Here is a 21,702-nt window from a genome sequence, read left to right as displayed (position 1 = left end):
GGTGGTGGAGTTGTGGGGATTTGAAATTGGTGGGTTCTACTTTGGGAGATGCAGGGGGTGTTGCATTGTCTGACCCGTTGCACGCATTGACCACCCACACTACTAGTGGAACACAGTAAAACGGGTGGGTTGCTTACCTACTTATGGGCGCAAGAAACGCAATTACAGATAGAAAAGTTAAAATTTTTTTGTTCTTTGCTTAGAGTTTGAGAGTATATATATTTATATATATATGTACCAATGGGAAATGGAATTCCCCACCATTTCGACTTGTGCAAATTCTCCACCTATCTGGCTTACACTGGGATTTTCGGCATGTGCCGAGACTTTTATCGAGCAAGGTCGGTTTAGAGGTGGGTTTGATGTGCTGATGTGGCGGTTTTCAATAGGAAGGAGAGTGTATGGCTGAAGGCGGCAGTGAGGTGCTATACATTGTATCTTACATGCAGCATATAAGCATCAGTATACACTATCCATGATCAAAGACAGCTAGTAAGCAGTGATAGTTACATTTCGATATTTTCACCAACCATACGCCTTGGGAAGTGAATCAATAAACACCTGCACCCAGTACAAATGTTGGGATTGAGAATACATATAAAAGGATAGAACGTAGATAATACTCGACTACTACTAGGACCGGCGGCGATGCACTCTGGTAATCGTAATTGATTACGGCCTCGGTACAAAGGCAAACTTGGTCTTCCAACAAAACACCAACAGGATATATATAAAGATAACTATAACTAGGAAAAACTCATCAACTAGTCTAGCCAGACCAGCGGCAAACCGATTTTCTCTTACGTACTCACTTGTTTACATAGAGAGAGAGATAAAATAACATACATCAAGAATCTCCAAGTCGCTAATATGCACAAAAAAAAGTCCACCCAAATGAAATAAACTGTCTAGTAAGCATCACCGAAAATCTCCTTGGGAGTCTGAACCATGCCCTCCTTGACCTGGTGACGTCCCCTTCGGCCCTCCATCTTCTTCTCCATCTTTCGATCCCGCCGAGTCGTCAGGTGCGGGGTGACGGGCGTGATGGGAGTAAATGGCATGTAAGGACTGTAGGGAGTGAAGGGTGCACCAGTTTTAGGAGTGCCGAGAGCGAGTTTGTCGACGCGGCGGTCCAGGACAGTGGTCTGGATTCCTGGAGAGGCCAAGGGCGAGGCAAAGGAGCGGAGGGGCAGGGATTGGCTTGTTGAGGATGCGGGTTTGGGAGATGATGAGGAGGAGGCGGATGGGTGTGCGGTTGAGATGGTAAGGCACGGGTTGTTGGGAGTGGAGCGTTGAGGTGCTGGGCGTGGAAGGGGTTGGACTTGGTCGAGGCTTTCGTCTTGGTCGTAGGGTGAGGTGGGTGAGTTTGTTTGGGTTGGGGGCGAGGGCGGGGGTCCGGGAGCGTAGAAGCGCGGTGATAGGGGTCTCCGTGCCTCCTCGTCAGAGTCGCCAGGGTACTTTGTGATGGGACCGGAGATGCGGAGGTTTTTAAGATTGAAGCGTGCACTCTTGCTGCCGGTTGTGGCGTTTGATGTTTGCGAGCGCTTGGAGAGGATGCTGCGTGGGCTGGCTGGGGCTGGCTGATCTGCGCGGAGACGGTCACGAGCATTGGACGCAGTTGTCGGTCTCTCCTGGACGGGAGGATAGATGGCTCGCACAGGCGACGCAGCGACTTCAATGGTATCCTCGGGGTGTGAGACGCTGATGGCAGACGGCCTTCTCCGTTGGGTGGAACCGGCGGCCTCTGCGACGGGTTCCTCCTCTTCTGTGCTGACTCTGGACGAATGCTTCTTAGCGTCGTATTCCATGACGGCAGCGTAGAGACGCTCCATATCGGCTTGGGCCTGATCGCGATGGGCGTCGATAACCTTTTGGTCAAAGGAGCTGGGCGACTGCACGACGGGACTCTGTGGACTGGTTGGGCCAGAGTCGTTCTTCTTGAACTTTCGCAACCACGACCGGGCCGAGAGGGGCGGCGAGGCCATGCCGGAGGTTTTGAGAGTCGGCCTGGTGGGTTTGTTCTGGAGTTCCAGCTCCAATTCTCTTGGCGGCTCGAGTGCTCTGCGTCTCATTCTTCTGCCGACGGTGAGGAGCAAGACGCCCCAGATAAGTACTGTAAAGACGTAGCCGCCGACGATGCCACAAATCTCGTAGGGCAAAACACTCTTGTCTCGGGTTGCGAGTCGGGCGCCAGGAGGGCCGTCTTCAGGCGAAGGGGCCGTGGGGTTGCGATAGTTGTCTATAAAGTTGACGGGGCCGGCAGAAACACGCGATGCAACAAGGAGGAGCAACACGAGGGCTCTCTCGCGCATGGTTTCGGGACAATCAAGGAAATATACACATGAGGCGGGCGGCGAGGACGAGTGTCTCTTCTCACACGCCGGGCATAGGGCGACGATCCAGGAGCCCACTTCCCGACAGTGAGGAACCGGGTGAAATGCAGAGTGTAACAGCAGGCGACATGGCGATATGAAGAGGGATGGGCGGCGGGTAAGTACTATCTGATCGGCGGTCTGCAAGTGGTCGAATGCACAGAGCGGACGAGAGGGTGTGAAGGCCTGGCGATGGGCGTGGGCGGCGTGATTGGCTGGGCGGCGTGCTGAGGGGCGAGCGGGCGTCCAGTGGATGCTCGCCGCCAGCCGCTGGGGCGGGGTCGCCTGGAGGGGGCTAGTGCCGAGCTAGTCCCGATATGAGCTAGCGGGATGAGGCGACTCACTGCACATACCTACATACACAGACGCCTAGGTGTACTGCTACTACATACACACACACATTCACGGCCGGACGAGAACACGAACGCGAATACGGCGCCAAGCAGGTGATGCATCGTCTTCAGAAACATGTTTCTGCGCACTGCCAGCCGCTCGAAACCCGCCCGGCTGATGTGCGGCCGGCTCGAGGACCGCATGCATGAACCGTCGGGCGTGGTGTCTAAAAATGCACATGCAGCTGCGCCCGCCCATTGGCCGGCGCCCGCCTCTGCTAAGCGCCCGGCCCGGCCAATCAGCGCGCCGCCCGCCGTCGACGCTAGCAATCCCACCAGCCACTCCGCCCAACGACGTCTCCTCTCCCTCACGCAAATGCTTCTGCTGGGCCTCGTGGGGCTCAAATTCTCCGCGATCGCCAGCATCCTCTTCCACGTTTTCATGCAATCGCCGCCGATTCCTGGCATTGCCCTGCGCATTGGCCGCCGCCTTGTGTCGAGACGACTCATGCACAAGTCCAAGTGCATGCACTCGTCGCCATGTCCGCAAAACGCCCTACGCGCGGCCGCCTTCACATGGTCGTCACTAGCAACTCGTCACGCCAGAAGGCGCTGCCCTAACACTCGACGCCCGCTTTCATTTCCGCTTCAAGCCCGCCTACGCCCCGCCGCGTGCCGGCACATCACTATCACTACCTACGCATGCATCACGCCGATGCTGGATTAGCGAATGCGAGTACATATCTGCCCAGAGGCTGTAGGAGCTTACCCTGCATCGCTCGCTGTCACACCGGTAGTCGCGTCGTCACTTGCCCTCGGCCTTGGCAATCAGTGCTTGGTCCAACCCCGTCGGCTCCCACACACTCTTGTCCTTTTTGTTCTGCACCCACAACACATCGCCCTTGAGGTACGCCACTGCACCCCCCCGTCCCGTAGCGCTTGCTGTGATGCGGAACAGAGGCAGCCCCGTCTGGTCGTGTGCCTCGCGCAGCGGGATCATGAGCAGATTCTCCTCTGCGCAAAACTCCTCCACCACGTCCTTGAACGTTGCCTCTTGCACTTGCGGCGCCGGACGGGGCGGCTCCTTGGCGGTGGACTTGGACAGTCGAGCGCTCTCTGCAGACGCCTCGGTGCTCTCCATCTGCGGCGCCGGCAGATCAGTCAGCCTCGCCTCGCCCAGATCCAGCGCCTGGTTGATAAGAGCGTACGCCTCATTCCAGCCCGAAGCAACAGACGGCAGGTCGTTCATGTCATCCTGCAGAATGTCATTCTTCCACCACGCAAGCCACGTCTCCACCTCCTTGAACACCACCTCCTCGCTCGACAGCCACTGGTGCACAATTTCCAGGAACTTGGGGAAGAACTGCGTCTTGAGCAGCTCTCCAATAGTCTCGTTCGATATGAGCCCCTTCCATGCAAACACGGCCTCCAACGGCGCCAGGTCTTGCTCAGCAGGGTTGACCTCAAAGTTGTCTCGCAGATGGGCGGCTAAGCGCGGGACGAGATGCGACGTAAGCATGTGCTCAAACTCACTCTCGCCAAACAGCCTCCGCCACTGCTCCATTCCTGGTAACGGGCCCCTGGAGATATCCATAGACTGTAGGGCGTGCCGGATCTTGCGCTTAATCTCTGCAACCAGTCCTGATCCCTTGGGGTCCAGATCGGCGGGCTTGAGGAACGGCAGCCACTCCATGACCCACGTGTGTGGGCTTTTCTTGAACTTGCGAGGGTTCCATTCGTGAATAGACGTAGACAGCTTGCGTGTCACCTGCTCCAGCACTCTCTTGCTGATAAAGGGCGGTAACACTGGCGCCCACACCTCGACCAGATGCACCATGGGCCGTGGATGCTTGACGTCCCATTGCGTTACGGCTGAGCTCATGGTAGGGAGCCACAGCTTCAGCATCATAGACTCGTATGACGATGTAGTTCCGCGCTTGATTGTGTCCTCCTCTTCGATTGCATTGCGACTAACCAGCGCTTCGGAAGGATGCGTGTAGGCCTGGGATACAATTCTCCTGCTTCGGGGCTGTATGATGTCGGCCATTTCCGAAAAGGCTGCTGCCATGTCTTCCAACGCGTCCTCGAGCGGGTCCCATGATGCGACGGCCTTGGCAAAGTGTGGGTGCAGGAGGGCAATGGACTCGCGATGCAGTGGCTTGGAGGGATATGCGGCGCGCAGGCTCTTCAGCCCTTTGCAGACGTCTTCAAACGACACAGCACGCAATGACTGGATCCGTGCGTGCAGGTCCTCGAGCTCGTCCATTTGGCGCTCCAACGCCTCGAGTTCCTTTTGCAGCGCATACTCCTGGGGCGGGATCGACTGCGACTCAATCTGCAGTTGTTCAAAGGCTTCCGAGAAGCTGGCCAGGTCTCTCCGCACGCGGGCCTGTAGCGAGTTTTCGAATGGCACAATGTCGGGTCCGCGCAGCGACACGCCGGACGTGGGCGTGGACGTGCCTGTTGTCGCGTCGATGATGGACTGCAGCACAGGCGGGACATGCATCCCAGCAGCCTCCAGCTCGTACAGCGTCTTCTTGGGTCGCGGGGCTGCGGTCCGCGCCTCGCCTCTGGCCTTTGCCTTTCTCTTCTTCCTCTCTTCGCGCTCCTCCTCGGACGTGTCGACATACTTTTCGCCCCTCTCTTCAGCCTTGCGCCGCTCCTCGCGCTTCTGTTGCTCGCTCTTCTCCGCCACGGAGCCAATTCCTCCCTTGGTGCCGCGATTCACCACCTGGATGGGCTCCGCGATACCGCCACCCTCCTTTCCCAGACCTCCCTCGCCCTTGTAGCCCATTTTGGCCAGCATCTTGGCGCCAAAGCCCGTCTTGAGCGCGCTGCCATCCTCGGCCTTTGCGCGCTTGTTGGGCTGCTGCCTGAAGCTGTGCTTCCGCTTGCCTCCCTCGGCATCCATCATGTCGCAGACACAGGCTGCTTCGGCTTTTCGTATACGGGGATATCGGCGCTGGCAGAATGGGCGCACGCGGTCGTCTGTCGTCTGGGCGTGGTGTGCATGCGCAGACACAAGGGCCGCATGCGCGGTGAATAAAATTGCGGGTTGCCGAGGGCGCGCCCAAGGGAACCGTGACCGCGCCAAGCCAATGGCTAGCGGCCGTCATCAGCCCCCTGGCCGTTGCGCGTGCTATTATTGGAATGGGTTTGGTTGAGGATCACCGCCCTATCCATGTCGGTGTCGGTGCAACAAACACTGTCAGAATCCCCTTTACGATCTCTTCGCTGAACTACCTGGCCTCATTGAGCAGCAGTCTGCCTGCTGCCGGCCTCCACCATGGCCTCGACTCCGCCATTGTCGCAGCCCGCCCCCATGCGCTCGCCCGGCAAGCCCAACGTCGCCCTCCGTCACCCCGTCCCCGATCTCCAATCGCTGCAAGGGGCATATGTCGGCAATATCGAGCGCCTGGAGGAACATGCCGAGCGCATGAGCGAGTCGGGCTCAGACCTCCAGGAGGAAATACGCAAGACGTACTCGGAGTTGAAGCTGACCGACAGCCGCTGCTCCTCGCTGCACTCGCTGCAGACGGGCGACGAGCTGACGAGACGCCTGAGCACCAGGAGCCGTGGCCTCTCCATCAGTTCCCACGCAAATTCCATAGTCGACCTGAACGGCAACGCACGATGGGGCGGCTACTCGCCAGGCGGCTACGTCACGTCACCCGCCGGCTCTTTGCGCTCTGGAACCTTTGCCAAGCCCTCGACGTCAATCCAGCGCCAGCGCTCAGAGTCCAAGGCCTCCCGCTTGGGACAAATTGTACATGCAGAGGAGGACGAGGACAACAAAAAGGACCGCACCCTCGCCTCGCCCCAATCCGCGCCCGTGGCTGAAGAGCGGGACTCTTCACCACCCCCGCAGCGCAAAGTCTCGTCCTTTACCCGCCTATTCGACGACGTTGCAAATGGCCTGCCAGCAGAGTTGCGCGATAGCATCATTACAGGCACGCCGCCCAGACAGCCCGACGAGCGCCATCACCAACATGTCGACGACGGGTACCCCGATCCCCGCAATGTCCCCGACCGCCCCCCCACAGCGGCCTCGACCGATACCACCCACCAGGCACGTACACTGTGGCACGACTTTGACGGCACCCACTGCCCAGATACCGTGCGCGAGGAGTCCGAGTCCATGTACGGCAGCAATCACGGACACAGCCGGCCATCCTCGTACAGCCAGTCTTTTATGATGGACAGCCATTCAGGCCATTCTCTAGGTGCACCACCGCCTGAAGACGGCATGGTCTTCTATCCTGCTCCGGTACCAAGGATGCTCAACCTTCCACAGCGCCTATCCAATCTTCCCCCTGCCGAGGCACGAGCCCAGCGCCGGTCACAGGTTCTGGAATCCATGCAATCTGAAAACAGAAAGTCGATGCACATGGCCGGGGTGCCTGATGCAGGAAATAAGAGAAGGACCAGGCAGAGCTTGCTGAATCTTCCGCCTCAACTGCGAGCGAGTGCTTATTTCGACAATCGAGCAACCCCTACGCAAGAATACGCCGTCAAGGGCGAATCTGCCCAAGATACCCTTGAGAGCATCTTGGATGCTTCTGCACGTGCACCAGTCTCTGCATTCACCGACCATCCCTTTGCTGGTGATGTAAGCCATGACGTTTATAAACCCGAGCACAAGCGCAAGAGCTCCAAGACGCCAGAAGTCCCGACTGGGCTGCGCGAGGTCAGAAGGCGGAGCTCCTTTAATATATTGGACACTAATCACAATGCAAATGGCGAACGACTGAAGAAGCTGAAGAAGCGCAACAGCTCGGCTGACATGAATCTGCTGCTGGTCAAGGCAAGCGAAAGCCGGATGAGCCTGAGCGATGAATTGGAGCATCCTGCAGAGGATGATCGAGGCCCTCATACAGAGAAGAAGGCGCCTGCCCCTCGTCGTTATTACCAGGCTCTGAACGAGGACCAGGCTGAAGAGGAGCGCGAGGAGCGGGAGCGTGAAGCGCGAGAGCACGAGCAACAGGTGCATGAGGGAGAAGAAGAGGAGGAGGAAGAAGAGGAGGAGGAAGAAGAGAAAGAGGAAGAGGAAGAGGAGGGAGAGCCAGAGCCACAATACGGTGCACCAACGACTCTCCTAGCGGAGCTGCAATTGCGTCAAGCAAAGCAAAAGGGCAGGAATATGAACTACGTCACGCTAATGGAACAGGGTCTAATCGACGGTCGTCAGACTTTGCTCCAGCTGAACGATGTGGCCGAGGCAGAGAAGCAACGGAGACTTCGCAAGAAGGTCAACCTTGCATGGGAAGCCGATGACGATGACTCTGAAGACGACGTGCCGCTTGGTGTTCTTTACAAGGAGGCCGCACCTCAACTACAGCATCTGGTGCGCAAGCCCCTGGGACTTATCGAGCAACGTGAACTCGAGGACCACGAGCCATTGAGCAGGCGGCGAAACAGGCTCCGCGGTCTTCCCCCGAACCATCGTGACCCTCCACGACAAGTGCCACCTCCCCAGCCGAATCCTGTTGGCCCTGAAGCTGGGGCTGAAGGCGTCTCGGATGAGGAGGAGGGTGAGACTTTGGCAGACCGCATGCGTCGACTCAGGGAAAAGCAACAGCTCGACTCAGCCTTGGGCGCTGACATACGTAAGAGTGCCGTAAGTGCTGATTTTGCCGCCGAGATGATGAGCAAATTTGGTGGTCAAGATGCAGCCGAGGACGGCCCCAAGGACACGACTCCCGCACACGCCGGAGAGGAAGAGGAGGAGACTCTTGGTCAACGCCGCGCGCGCCTCCAAGCCGAGGCAGCGGCTCGTGGTGAAAACATTACCCAGCGTCCCATGCTACATGGATCATCTTCCCTCGCAGACATTCTTTCGGCCAATCCTCTTGATCCCTACAACCAAACACGCAAAGTATCCAACGAAGCACTGTTGTCGACTCTCCCCCAAGGTAGTCTCCTGCACAAAAACATCGTTGAAGAAGAGCGCAGAAAGCAGCAACGGCTGAACGCCGCCACACGACGAGCCTCGAGCTATGGCCCCTTGGACCCGCTTGTCCCAGGCATAGGCGACAAGGAAAAAGACGACGACGACATTCCTCTTCGCCAGAAGATTCAAGCGTACAAGGAAACGTACAACCCGAGGTTGATGAAGCCAAAACAAACAAGCGAATCCGTCCACAGACTGAGCCTTGCTGGGCCTTCCTCGCAGCCGCAACAACAATCACCGCAACAACCAGAGTACCAGCACCAGACCGTGCCTCAAGCTCGGCCCCCGCCCCCGCCCCAAAGCGTGCTAGGCATGAGCAACAACATGGGCATGATGTCGACGTCCAGCTTCAACATGGGCATGCAGCAGCCGTCACCACAGCCCATGATGAACAATCCCATGAGCATGGGCATGGGCTTCAACAACATGATGCGTCCCAACACGATTGTGGGCATGCCGGGGATGCCAATGCCATCTCCCATGGCGCCAGCGGCACCGTCGATGATGGGCGGAGCCGGACCAATGGGCATGAACATGGGCATGGGAATGCCCGGCATGGGCGGCATGCCCATGGGAATGGGAATGGGCGGTATGAACATGGGCATGGGCATGCCTGGCATGCCTGGCATGAACATGGGTATGATGCAGGGCGGAATGATGGGGCCGCCCATGGATCCCAGACAACGGGACCAGATTGATCGCTGGATGCAGGGTATACGGAATTAACCTTTTTTCTTCCTTCGTTCCTTTATTTGTCTTGAGCTTTATTTTTTTTCTTCTCCCTATAGCACATTTATAGGGTGGGGCGTAACGGGCAAGTCTTGTCAATCGTTTGGTCGTTCGTTCAGCGTTTGGAAATAAACAAGCAAGCGAGTCAGTCAGTCAGTCAGTCAGTAAGTACGGCATGGCATTCTTCGTTTTTTTTGGTGGTATCTCGACTTTCTTTAAGGCATGGCAAGGCAGGAATGGACTGGACTGGACTGGACTGGACTGTACTGGGACTGGGGCTTGGAGTGGATGGTGTTGATGGTGTAGCATTCGTTTTTTTTTCTAGCAGCACATTCATCTTCGTATTTACATAGTTTTTTTCTTCGACTCAGCGTTACTTGGGGGTTGAATTAGCGTTCTGGCGTGTTTTAACAGAAGACATGATACGAGTTATAGTTCATCTTGCACAAAAAAAAGGAGAGGGCGTGTTTTCATTCTATTGTATGTAAAGTTCTGAATGCTCTATGGAGCATGTTATAAATTTTAATATGATGAGAAGCGAACAATTGTACATGATGCATGAGAGTTGATATGACATGGCTTGCTGGTATATTACTAAAACTAACATGCTCTATCAAAAAACCCGGCGACTATCCTGCTGCAGCCGTGTCATTACTTGATTCAAAGCTTACTTGAAACGCTTCTCAGCTGCCTTCCAGTTGATGACGTTCCAAATGGCCTTGAAGTACTCGGCCTTGCGGTTCTGGTAGTCGAGGTAGTAGGCACTAGCGGCGTTAGTAGGAATTATTCTATTTCAACATGACACTTACTGCTCCCAGGCATCCACGCCGAGAATAGGACGGAATTGGCCAACAACAGGGTCCTGGTTGGCATATGTCTTGATCTGGATACCGCCCGTCTGCGTGTCCTGCACAAGCCACGCCCAGCCGCTACCCTGGATACCAGCGAGAGCAGTGTTGAACTTTTCCTTGAAGGCGTCGAGGCTGCCGTAGTTGTTGTTGATGGCAGCAGCAAGAGCGCCAGACGGAGGCTCACCACCGCCCTGGCTGGTGGGGGCCAGGTTCTCCCAGAAGAGGCTGTGGTTGATGTGGCCGCCGCCGTGGAAGTTGATGAGGGGCTGCAGGGCAATCTGGGCCTGGATGTCTTGCTTTTGCTTGGCCTCTGCGATTTGCTCGCTGAAGTTGTTGAACGACGTCACGTACGTGTTGTGGTGGTTCTTGTGGTGCAGCTCCATGATCTTGCCCGAGATGGAGGGCTCGAGCGCGCCATAGTCGTCTGTGTCGTGTTAGGAGAGCTCTTCTTGGAACAGTTTCTTAGTCGCGCGGGCGTACAGGGAAGGTCGGGCAGAGTGGCCTTGCCGCGAACAAACGAGGTGCCGGCCAGGCCAGCGCGAGAGCAGGCGGGAGCGGCGGCGCGGGCGGCGGAGCGCAGGGCCGAAGTGCGGAGGAGAGCCGTGTTCATGATGGGCAATTGGGCGGTCAGGTGGTGCTCGAGTGGTGTTGTGGTGGTGCTATGCGGAGACGGCGCGGGAAGCTCTGGGGAAGCTGCGGATTTATCGCCCAGCATTTCGTCATACGCACGCGGCCGAGCTTCTCGAGCTCTCTCCCCTCTTCGCTCAACCACCACGGCCATGTCGCCCGCCAATAACGACGCGCTGCTCAGCGTGACGTGCGTATCATGGATGCATCGCCCCCGTCGCATCTCACGCTTCTCCTGCTCGCTCTGCATCTCAATTGACATGTCTCGACGCCATCTCGCCGCCGCTGCCGTCTCAATGGCCTCGAATCGCCTGCGCGGGCGTTCTCGGGCAATTAGCCTGCCCGCGTATAAGCATGTGGATGCAAAGCCACGCATTTTTGAGCGTCGCGTGCTCGCGCAAGAAAGTGCCAGTCAGGCGCGTCAACGCCGCTTCCAGCAATTGCGCTTATGGGCTCACGCCATGTAGTGTGGTTTATTTCTGCTGCCTCTCCTGCACACGTCGCCCTATTCGGCTCCCATTCTTCTTCCTGACAGCAATAGCGCCGCTACCCCGCCAACGCCATCATGCCCCCCGTCAATGTCGTCCACCTGCCCAATGGCCAGAACCTCAGCGTCACGCCCGTCTTCGGCGGCCTCTTCTTCAAGTCCAGCGACATCCACACGCACTCGCCCTTTCCACCCGGCTGGACCGTCGTGCTCAATTCCGAGGATGAAGTCGACACGCTCGACGACGAGCAGCAGCTGCAGCCGCAAGAGGGCGAGGAGGACCTCTTCCCCCCGCGCCGCGTGCACCGCTTCAAGCGCCCGACGCTGAGCGGCGACCACCTCTACATCTCGTCCATCTCCAATCCCAGCAGCAGCGAGTTCCGCCCCGCCGCCTCGCCCACGCGCCAGATCGCCATGATGCTGTGGGCCACGCTGTACTGGTACTTCCACCAGCCCGAGCCGACGCTGCAGGTCACCAATGCCATGTCCAAGAACACGGCCGATGCAGGCAAGCCCAAGGGCGAGTGGAGGATCAACATCAACAGAGAGGGCGTCTTCAAGGGCAAGGTGGTGCTGCCCAAGCTCGAGCGCATGGGGCTCATCGCAACCGAGGATTCGAGCGTGGGCTGCGCTCAAGAGGAATCGTCGCCTGAGGGCTGGTCGCGCATGTTTGTCAGTCGGCGCACCTTTTGGCAGCTCGACCCTAGGATTTACCTGTTCACTCTCTCACCGCTGGCTAACAACAACTCGCCCTTTCCATCAGCATCGCCGTACCCCTCGCGACCGGCGTCGCCCGCCGCGGGAGCTGAGCCCAAGGAGCAACAGGTAGAGCAAGTCTCTCAAGGCCTGTGGTCGCCCACTGCGCCAGGTCCATTCCACTCGAGCTCGCACCTGCCGACCTACTATCCCCCGCCGCCAGCCCAGTACGTCTTTACCAACAACGTCCGACACCCGATACGTCCGAAGCCACCGCGACAGGGCGAGATACTGTATACAAGATACATTCCCAGCGTCGGGCAGTATCTCTCGTTCCGCGTGGCGTCCATTTCTTCCAAGGCACTGCGTTACCAAGGCCCCGTGTCGCATCCACCGAACCCGCATCGAAGCAGCGGGACTGCCGCGCCCGACTCTCCCTTGTCTGCGAGCAGCACAGGCGGCAATGGCATGTCGGATGTGGAATACCTGCACAAGTGGATGAATGACCCCCGCGTGGCGCATTTCTGGGGCGAAGCGGGTCCCCAGTCGCACCAGGAAGAGTTTCTGCGGAAAGGACTGCAGTCTAGAAACTCGTTCCCCGTCATCGGATGCTGGGACGGCAAGCCGTTTGGCTATTTCGAGCTGTATTGGGTCAAGGAGGACAATCTCGGCAAGCACTTACCCATGGTTGGCGATTACGACCGAGGCTTCCATTTGTTGGTGGGCGAGCAAGAGTTCCGTGGCCCGCATCGGATTCGCATCTGGCTAAGCGCGCTGGTGCACTACTGCTGGCTGGCGGACAACCGGACGGAGAGAGTCATGTTGGAGCCGCGGGTGGACAATGAAAAGTACGTCTCACGGCAATTGCGATGAAGTGTGCTAACGGCTGCAGGCTTGCCAATTATCTGCAAGAAGCAGGCTTCTACAAGGAGCGCGAGATTAGTTTTCCACACAAGCAGAGCAACCTGTTCAAGATCAACCGGGACGTGTGGCGGGGGCCTGCGTTGTAGTCCGCGGAGATGAGTGTGGAGTTGGGCAGAGCCGCATGAACGGCGGAGGCCAGAGCATTGTGGAGTAGGCGAGATCAGATATAGGTCTAGGCTGTCGTTCCCGGGGCGTGAAGTCCAGTCCCGCATGGGATGCAGCGACTTTATCTCTGGCCTGTCAGAAGCTTACAGCGGGCTGAGTGTTGAGAGTGATTAAACTCTTCATAGACTATTCACAATAACCCACAAACTCAACCGTCTGAAATGTGACTGGCTCGGTCCGACTCGCTGACAGTGGCTGGTGGGATATTAGGCCCATTGACGTGCGATAGCAATGTGGGGTTTAGCGAGGCTCCAAAAGTTTTTGACTACACGTGAGACGTCATGGCCCAACGGGTAGAAAAGGAAGCCACAACCATTGACCAGCAGGCCTGGCTTGATCCATATTTCCATTCTCCAAGTTTTGGAGACCACAAGCATATGCATTGCTGAGTCTGCCCCTGTCATTTCATTGTATTGCCATTGCCATTACCTCGACCAAACTGGAAGACTATTCAGACGCGTGCTCAACACCCCGCACCAGCCATGGCCAACACCACAGACGCCCTCAACATCCAGAGCCGCATATCCACCATGAAGCAGCAGGCCGGCGCCACAATCTTCGACTTGTACCAGACATCTCTGACAGGGCGTTATTGCTCTGCAGAGATGTCGCAGCTCTTCTCGCAGCGCAGCCGCCACTCGACATGGCGCAAGCTGTGGCTGTTCCTGGCCGAGTCGGAGAAGGAGCTCGGCATTGAGAGTATCACCGACGAAGCCCTGAGCCAGATGAGGGAGCACCTGACTGTTACCGACGAGGATTTTGGCGTTGCAAAGGTCGAGGAGAAGAAGAGGAGGCACGACGTCATGGCTCACGTCCACGCATATGGACAGGTCGCGCCAGCTGCGGCGGGAATCATCCACTACGGAGTAAGTCAATTATATTATGTATTGATCAAAGCTGATTGCATAGGCAACGAGCTGCTATGTCACAGACAATGCCGAGCTCCTGCTCATGCGCGACGGTCTGGACCTCCTGCTGCCCAAACTCGCAAAAGTCATTTCCAACCTCTCGGCCTTTGCCCTCCAATGGAAATCGGAACCCACCCTGGCCTACACCCATCTGCAGCCCGCCCAGCTCATCACCGTCGGAAAGCGCGCGGCCCAATGGGCGCAGGATCTTCTCTTTGACCTCGAGGCGATTGAGAGCGTGCGCGAGAGCTTGCAGTTCCGCGGCGCGCAGGGAACTACTGGAACGCAGGCCTCTTTTCTCGAAATCTTCAACGGCGACAGCCAAAAGTGCGACCAGCTCAACGAGCTCCTGTGCAAGAAGGCAGGATTCCCCTCGTGCTACGCCGTCTCCACACAGACCTACACGCGCAAGGTCGATCTCATCATTGCAAACGCCATCTGCGGACTGGGAGCTAGTGCGCAGAAGATTACTGGAGATATCCGCCACCTCGCTGCGTGGAAAGAGCTCGAGGAGCCGTTTGAAAAGGACCAGATTGGCTCGTCGGCCATGGCGTACAAGCGCAACCCCATGCGTTCGGAGCGCATCTACGCCCTGTCGCGAGAACTCATGTCCAAGCCCGCCTCGTTTGCCAACACCCTGTCAGACCAGTGGATGGAGCGCAGTCTGGACGATTCGGCCATTCGCCGCATCGACATTCCTGAGATGTTCCTCCTCGCCGATGCCATCCTACTGTCCCTCGACAACGTCACCTCGGGCCTTGTCGTGTACCCCAAGCGCGTCGATGCGCGTGTCCAGGAAGAGCTCCCTTTTATGATTACCGAGTCCATCATCATGCGCCTCGTTGCAAAGGGCGAGTCCCGCCAGGAAGCCCACGAGCAGATTCGCGTCCTGTCGCACCAGGCGGGCGCCCAGGTCAAGAACGAGGGCAAGCCCAATGACCTTGTTGACCGCATCCGCAAGACCGACTTTTTCAAGCCCATCTGGAGCGAGCTGGACAACATGCTCGACAGCAAGCTGTATACAGGCCGTAGCCAGGAGATTGTCGAAAAGTTCTGCGGCAAGGGTGGCGTGCTGGACAAGCAGCTGGAAAAGTACCAGGCGTATATCCAGGGAGCAAAGGTCAGCGAGTTGAGTGTGTAGATGCAGGAACGGCGTGTTTGGCGTTGCTTATTCACATTTAAAGGGGTGATAGAAAAAATGACAGAAGCTACAGGAAATGAAAAGTCGTTTATTGCCACTTCTCAATCGAAAATAAAAAACCGGGAGTCATGCAAGAATAAACATGTTTCATTACCCAGAACGAGTCCTCTGATACAACAGCAACAACAACGATTACGCCTATACACCTGAAAATGCACCTTTATCTAAACTCCGGCAAAAGATGCAGAACCCTGACCCGTGTGAGATGGGAGACATAGAAAACGGTGGTATAGAACAAGTAAGTAAAGCAACAATGGCAGAAAAAAAAGAACAGACAACCATATACGAACATGCAGCTCCAACGAGAAAGAAAGAGGAATAAATATAGAAAAAGCAAGCAAAAGACATGGGGACTAGTATTTCTTGCCCCTCCGTCTAGGCAAGCCTGACGACTCCATGCCGGCTACACTCGGGATTGAAGTGGAAGAAGACGGCGGAACCACGACTTTGGGCGCGGGAATCCCCTTTTTGGGCGTTGCATCGCTGAGGCCCAGGCCAAAGGCTGATGATGATCGTAGCGACGTCGAGTTCTCCTTGCCGTCTCCGACTGTGCTTGTGGATGAGGAAGAGACTTGTGGCAGGACGACTTTTCGCGGAGCAGCAAGACGGCTTTTTCGCTGTGGTGCTGCTGTGGAAGAGATGCCGACGGGAGCGACATCTAGAGAGGGAAGGCGAGGCGATGCTGTGTTTGACGAGACGCTGGCGTCAATCGAGGTAGACGCCACAGGCATTTTCTTCGCCTTTGCGACTTTTGGCTTTGGGATTTCCGCTTGTTTGGCAGGGCATGCGGCCTTTTCCCTACCTTTTTCTTTTTCCTGCTGGACAGCCTCGGGAAGAAGCGACGAGGATGCTGTCAGGCCCTTTGCTGGAGTCCCATTGGCGGTACCCAAGCCCCTTGCTCTCCGAACTTTGGGGGTGGATGTCTTGCTTATTTTTTCCTTTTTCTTCTTGGGCTCCGAGCCGGTATCCGAGAAACTAAGTTCGTCGGGTGTCGCTAGCGATTCGGCTTCTGCCAAGGCATTGGCGATGGTGTCTGGGTTCTCTTGGTAGTATGCTAGCTGCTCGTCCCAGCGCACGTTCTTCCCAACAACAATCTCCTTGGTTGCGTCGTCAACAGGGGGCTGGCCAATTGCCTCCATTTGCGCCTTCATCAGGCGAACGGTAACGCAAAAAGCGCCCTGCTTGTTCTTGCGTGTGTTGGCGCGAGTCAGGTCGGCCAAAACCTTTGCGTCGTCCTTTTTCAGCACAACGACTTCGTTTCCGTCGTTGCGGCGAATGGCAATCTTGGGGGTTGGGGCTGGTCCGCTTGATGCTGGCGCGGGTAGTCGTGACTTTTTTGCTCTTGATGAGCGCCTTGTGCCCTTGTTCGCTTCTTCTGCGCCTTCGGGTACGGCTACGTCCGGCGTGGGTGATGGAGTCTCGCTAGGGGCACTCAGTGTTGGTGTCTGTGAGAGATCCAGCGTCAACTCGGTGGTGTGTTTGGATGGCGAATTGGGGTCTTTTTCTTCAAGCGCCTTGCGAGGAGAGGCCAAAGCATATCGAACGACATCGGAATCACGACGGTTCTGCAAAGACTCCCTTCGATGGGTGGTGAGGGCAGCTTTTTCAGCCTTGCTGGCGGCAGCGCGGTTGAGAAAGTCCTTGAGCATGGCTGTGTCATCGTCAAAGGAGACTGTCATGGTTGTATCTTCGGCACCGGATGCAAGGCGAGGTGGGGGTGAATCCAGTTTCCGCGGGGTAGAAGCAGATTTCGTGGGGGTCAGTGAGAGGACTAGCCCATCTGTGATATCAGTCATGGCATGGTCCTGGGGTGAGTTTGTTTGGATTGTCTCGTTGGAATCGTCCCGCTCAGTTTTGACAGGAGTACTTTCAGCGGGGCTTGCTTCCGTGGAGTTTTCAGATATATCCTGAGATTGTTCCACTCTAGATATCTCATTTTCCCTTGTCGGTGGGGTTTGCGAGGATTTTTGATAGTCGCGTAGGATATCCAGCTGTAGCGAGGCTTCGGTAAATTCTTCGTCCGAGTCGCATGCTTCTGCGGAGTCTGATACGTCATCCGCCTTGTCTGCATCGTAGGTATTGCTCAAATGCGTTTCCGGAGATTTGACGAGTGGTAATGTGGGATATTGAATCTCGGCCGTCTCAGTCTGCTCTGCAGTCTCTGCTTCATTGGCCGCCTCGGTTTGCTCGAGAGTCTCTGTGATAGCCTCGGTCTGCTCTGGAATCTCCACATCCGCCGCCTCTTCGACTGCTTCAGACCTTTGTTCAATCTCTGGAAGCTCGGGATATTCGACCTTGACAGGCGAGCGGAATAGCTTGGCAAGAGTGGCGTCTTCCATGTCATGGTGCTCTTCTGTCTCTTGCCCCTGCATCGTCTCGTCCATGTCGTTGAAGCTTGCGCTGTCGCCTTCGGTAATATCGCAACTGTCTCCCTCGTCGTCACCATTTTCGGCCGGCCCTCCAAAGGCAGCAGTTCGCTTTCCTAAAGCGCGTCAGTATACGGTGAGTGACCGTGGCGGAAGGCCTACTTGGCAGCACGCTCTTCCTGCGGTCCCAGCGCGTGGCCTTGAAGGCGCGCTTTTTTCCAGTCTTCTCCATGGCTTTGGGACTCATGTGCTGGCGCTTCTTGACGGGCCTCGAGCGCGCATCCTGCTCGTCGTCATCGTCGTCCTCGGCCGTGTCGGTACGCGAGCGCAGGTTGAATCGCCGCCAGATCTTCTTCTCCTTTCCCTGGCCAATCCGCTTCACTTCAGGCTTGCGCTCCCAGGCGCGGGGGATCTTGGCAACGGGCAGCGTGCTGGGGTCGAGATATGCGGCATCGGCCTCGTTCCAGGTGGTGTTGAAGACTGTTGTGGCGGTGGGAGCGGCGCGTTTGCGCGGCGAGGGGGCCATGGCGTCGTTGGCGAAGAATACTACGGATAGGAGAGGCGGGGACGCGCAAACATGAAGCGGTGTCGTGAGGGTCGTTAGTATCGTGGCATCAGGCGGTGTTGTGTCGGTCGCTAGGTGGATGGCGTAGGTAAACAAACCAGCAGCGCCGCTATGCAGGGATTGGCATGGGGCAGCTCCGCACGCGCCAAGGACACTGCCGCGGGAAACTTCTTCATATAATACCAACGACCAACTCGCCACGCCCGCTGCATCTGCCCAATTCATCCCCTCCCACCATGGTGCCAAAACCAAAAAGCAGCGCCGTCCAGTCGGCCACGCACCGCCCGCTTCCTCCCCTCCCCAAGCTCCGCGTGCGACAACCGAACAAGCCAGAGACGAACCCATGTCTGGGAGCCATGTCGTCCGTTCTGGGTGCGTCTCAATTGTCATATGCATGGATGAACAGGCTGACGTGAACAGGATGCTGGGCATCGTCTGGATACAGCGTGCAAGGCTGCGCACAGCTTGAGCAGAAATTGCGCCAGTGCATGGATGCGCCAGTACGTATATCTTCTGCGTCCACGACACACTGCCTAACCCCTCCAGCGAGACCCCAACCAGAAGAAGAACAACATCAACTTCCACCTCTCGAGAATGTACCCCAAGATTGTCGGCCCTCACAAGCGCAAATAGCGACTCGTCTGATTTCTGTACGCGTATACCCATGAACAGCATCTGGAGAAGTTACTCTGCTTATTGGTACAACGGCTCTACCGTGGCGTATCGATGGCTGTATATAGTCATGCTGAAGAGTGGGACCGCCGGCGACATGTTGAACTGGGCCAATCTCTACGTGGAACCGTCAGCCCGTACGCCTTGAGCGAGCCGTGAAGTATGCGAGTGCGAGTGCGAGCGAGATGCAGAATGCGACGTGTAGCCACAGTCAGGCCATCCACGCGGCTGATTGTAGAGAAGTTTGGGCCATGGCCGCCGCCGAATCGCGTGGGTGCCCGTCGCTTAATCTCCCGTGGCTGAATGCACATTTTAGGTCGAAGTTTATGCGCCATTGCCCCACGATCGCCCTCTGTGCGGCGGCTTGCTTTGCTTTTTGCTGGTTCGATGTCTCGGCCTATCCATCTCATCTTGCGAACCATGACATCCTGAGGCCTACTAACCCATCCAATCGCCAGCGGATTCTCATGGCGCAGAGCTGTGCTCGTTGACCACGTGCCGGCTCTATTTATGGTCCTGTCTTGGTGTTTCTGCACGCTCTCCACCCCACCTCTGTTCGGCTGCATCCCCGCGCTTGCCTCGATCCGGCGTACATTTGCAGCCATCAGTCCGTGGGTGGTCCACTATTCGCTCGTCTAACGCAAGCTGGGATGATCCAGGGGGGCTGGGCAACATGGAGAAGATGCCCTCTGCCTTTCGCCATCCAATGCTGACTGATGCGCATGCCCACCACCGCGACTCTGCCTTGGATTGGATTGACGCCCGATCTTGACAACCCTAGCCTGGACCCTACCCGGCCGCAGCATGTCTTGTGTTGTTCTCCCAGCCCATTGCGTAGCGGCCGTCTTTAACTAGTCCTGCCGCTTCCCCAGCCGACTTGCCAATTCATCTTCTATACTACCTTGTTCGCATCACCAAACCAGACACCGCGCACATGGAGACGCAATGACGACCAAACTTTCCCGCCTGGCCCTTTTGGCTCCAGGAATCGCAAACGCTGCAGCTTTTGCGAAAATACCAGAACCAACACCTTTTGTCCCATTCAATACTTGGAGTCCTGCGCCAACGGCTGCACCACAGCTTCCTCTTGACCTACTCAAGCGCACTGGGAATGAATATACATGTGGCTATGTATCTGGGTCTTCAGGTCAATTCCTCTATTTCCTATACAACAATATATTGACCTTGCCCAGCAAGTCCAATAACCTGTCCAAACTCTACGCAAACCTGCGCAACAAATACATACTTTGGCGCCCACGGCTGCTGCGACCCCTCCACGCCTTCCTGCACCCTCGCCACACTGTGCATCCCTTCAACTGCCCTCTCTGCCTCCTGCACCGACACGGCATGCTCGTCCGACGCCGCCATTGCAAAATGCACAGCCAGCACTGCGCCCGCCTGCTACGAGTGGCATTTTGTCTACGACCGCATCACACTGACGCAGTATGGCTGTGCTGAAACAGCATTCACCCGCACCGCATACCACACCCCCGGCATGTCTCTGTCCAGTCGTGCCGTACAAGAAACCGTTGGCCCGATGGCGCCAGCAACCCCGGACGCCGTAGCCACACCCACCGCCAAACCTGATTCCAGAGGATCGGGCCCGAGCCTAGCTGCAATAATCGGCGGTGTAATCGGCGGATGCGCCTTTGCTGCTGGTCTTATATTAGGCGGCGTGCTGGTCTGGCGCGGGAGTAGAGGCACCGGCGTCAGAGGCGTGCAGACGCAGTTGAATTCGTCAGAGCTCGATCAGTTTTCAGGAGAGTATCGCGACCATGGGCGCACGGCCACGGCCACGACGAGCACGTATCATGGTGCGCACAAGACGTGGGCGCAGGGGCCTGTAGAGGCGGATGGGAGGGAGAGGCCTGTCGAGGCGCCTACAGAGAAGTAGGGTAGACAGGGACAAGTGATGGTAGACAGAATTGGGCCTATGACTAACGGCTACGAAGAAGCGATGTATACTAGACTTTGGTGTTCGCCTTGCTGGGCTTGAGCATGCGTTAAATGATACCTCTTTGGCATTTGTCTTGATACTGTATTCATTATGTCGGTGTATCGTGAGCTGACGATGATTTACTTGACGTTGCGAAGAGGACTGATTCTCTACTTTTTTATAGTGTTTCTACCATGATGATTGCATATCAGCTTACTCTAAACAAGATCGATTTGGGATTCTATCTTTTTACTCGAATTGAACTCCGTTACTACATATAAAACAGACCGACAAATTTCAACAAGCTCCTATCACCTGCCAGCTTCACAAACAGATGGAACAAATAAACAAGGTAGAATTACAACAAGCTACAAATGAACTGAGATATAAATTTACCAAGATATAGTGATGGTAAGTAGATTCATGATGTTCTCTGTGATTAGTAATATTGTCGCTACGGAGAAGATGTAGAGGGTGGAATAGGAGTACTACGAACTAATAAGAAGACGTTGATGGCAATTACTGGCATAAGTGGGTATTAAATATCACATTTCCTGGAAGCTAGAATACAGGGGTAACGAGCTTATATTCAGCAGTGGAATAGAAGTCGTTGGGGTATTTGTTCTCAAATTCACCATGATTCAGTAGTTAGCGTAAAATAAGTATACTGCCGTGGAGTGTTATTCACCTCTATCTGCTCGACTGCCCGGTGGCTACACTGGCTTATATATCTCCCATCTGATCGGCGTTCTGCCTATAGTCTTGATATATAAATCCAGTGTCTGATGGGTATTCGGTACGGGCTAGCTCGATATATTGATACATTATTGTTCTTGTCTATTTCTCTACTATTCTCCAATTTACACCATTGGACTAGTACTGTCCAAGCACCTTTCAGTCACTAGATACAATATCTAGTTG

The 21,702-nt window shown here is 56.1% G+C and overlaps 9 protein-coding genes across 9 annotated transcripts; 5 read left to right on the top strand and 4 right to left on the bottom strand.

Moving 5' to 3' along the window:
- Positions 1–573: 573 nt before the first annotated feature.
- On the bottom strand, positions 574–2,481 carry SETTUDRAFT_178386 (uncharacterized protein). The gene has a single exon (XM_008022828.1). The coding sequence runs from the start codon at positions 2,310–2,312 to the stop codon at positions 909–911; it is 1,404 nt and encodes a 467-aa protein (XP_008021019.1). The 5' UTR covers positions 2,313–2,481; the 3' UTR covers positions 574–908.
- A 1,028-nt stretch (positions 2,482–3,509) lies between these two features.
- Positions 3,510–5,615, bottom strand: SETTUDRAFT_85410 (uncharacterized protein; the record flags this gene model as incomplete). Its single annotated transcript, XM_008022211.1, has 1 exon — positions 3,510–5,615. One exon carries the CDS (start codon positions 5,613–5,615, stop codon positions 3,510–3,512), a length of 2,106 nt encoding a protein of 701 aa, XP_008020402.1.
- A 322-nt stretch (positions 5,616–5,937) lies between these two features.
- SETTUDRAFT_162593 (uncharacterized protein) lies at positions 5,938–9,830 on the top strand. The gene has a single exon (XM_008022827.1). The coding sequence runs from the start codon at positions 5,991–5,993 to the stop codon at positions 9,378–9,380; it is 3,390 nt and encodes a 1,129-aa protein (XP_008021018.1). The 5' UTR covers positions 5,938–5,990; the 3' UTR covers positions 9,381–9,830.
- Positions 9,831–9,841: 11 nt separating this feature from the next.
- Positions 9,842–10,876, bottom strand: SETTUDRAFT_162592 (uncharacterized protein). Its single transcript, XM_008022826.1, has 3 exons — positions 10,715–10,876; positions 10,193–10,658; positions 9,842–10,147 (listed from the first exon to the last, which is right to left on the bottom strand). The coding sequence occupies exons 1-3, from the start codon at positions 10,842–10,844 to the stop codon at positions 10,051–10,053; spliced, it is 693 nt and encodes a 230-aa protein (XP_008021017.1). The 5' UTR covers positions 10,845–10,876; the 3' UTR covers positions 9,842–10,050.
- Positions 10,877–11,403: 527 nt separating this feature from the next.
- Positions 11,404–13,368, top strand: SETTUDRAFT_162591 (uncharacterized protein). Its single transcript, XM_008022825.1, has 2 exons — positions 11,404–12,892; positions 12,937–13,368. Exons 1-2 carry the CDS (start codon positions 11,427–11,429, stop codon positions 13,052–13,054), a joined length of 1,584 nt encoding a protein of 527 aa, XP_008021016.1. The 5' UTR covers positions 11,404–11,426; the 3' UTR covers positions 13,055–13,368.
- A 210-nt stretch (positions 13,369–13,578) lies between these two features.
- On the top strand, positions 13,579–15,274 carry SETTUDRAFT_162590 (uncharacterized protein). Its single transcript, XM_008022824.1, has 2 exons — positions 13,579–13,999; positions 14,043–15,274. The coding sequence occupies exons 1-2, from the start codon at positions 13,616–13,618 to the stop codon at positions 15,180–15,182; spliced, it is 1,524 nt and encodes a 507-aa protein (XP_008021015.1). The 5' UTR covers positions 13,579–13,615; the 3' UTR covers positions 15,183–15,274.
- Positions 15,275–15,592: 318 nt separating this feature from the next.
- Positions 15,593–18,134, bottom strand: SETTUDRAFT_40929 (uncharacterized protein; the record flags this gene model as incomplete). Its single annotated transcript, XM_008022107.1, has 2 exons — positions 15,593–17,724; positions 17,771–18,134. The coding sequence occupies 2 exons, from the start codon at positions 18,132–18,134 to the stop codon at positions 15,596–15,598; spliced, it is 2,493 nt and encodes an 830-aa protein (XP_008020298.1).
- A 275-nt stretch (positions 18,135–18,409) lies between these two features.
- Positions 18,410–19,184, top strand: SETTUDRAFT_134103 (uncharacterized protein; the record flags this gene model as incomplete). Its single annotated transcript, XM_008022823.1, has 3 exons — positions 18,410–18,545; positions 18,594–18,673; positions 18,720–19,184. 3 exons carry the CDS (start codon positions 18,410–18,412, stop codon positions 18,804–18,806), a joined length of 303 nt encoding a protein of 100 aa, XP_008021014.1. The 3' UTR covers positions 18,807–19,184.
- A 606-nt stretch (positions 19,185–19,790) lies between these two features.
- On the top strand, positions 19,791–20,847 carry SETTUDRAFT_40927 (uncharacterized protein; the record flags this gene model as incomplete). The annotated part of the gene is made up of 2 exons (XM_008022106.1): positions 19,791–19,992; positions 20,039–20,847. The coding sequence occupies 2 exons, from the start codon at positions 19,791–19,793 to the stop codon at positions 20,737–20,739; spliced, it is 903 nt and encodes a 300-aa protein (XP_008020297.1). The 3' UTR covers positions 20,740–20,847.
- Positions 20,848–21,702: the final 855 nt, after the last annotated feature.

Source organism: Exserohilum turcica (genome assembly GCF_000359705.1).
Source record: "Exserohilum turcica Et28A unplaced genomic scaffold SETTUscaffold_1, whole genome shotgun sequence".
NCBI classification, from domain to species: Eukaryota; Fungi; Ascomycota; class Dothideomycetes; order Pleosporales; family Pleosporaceae; genus Exserohilum; species Exserohilum turcicum.
The sequence above is the reverse complement of the archived record's forward strand: the minus strand, read 5'-3'. Positions and strand labels throughout refer to the sequence as shown.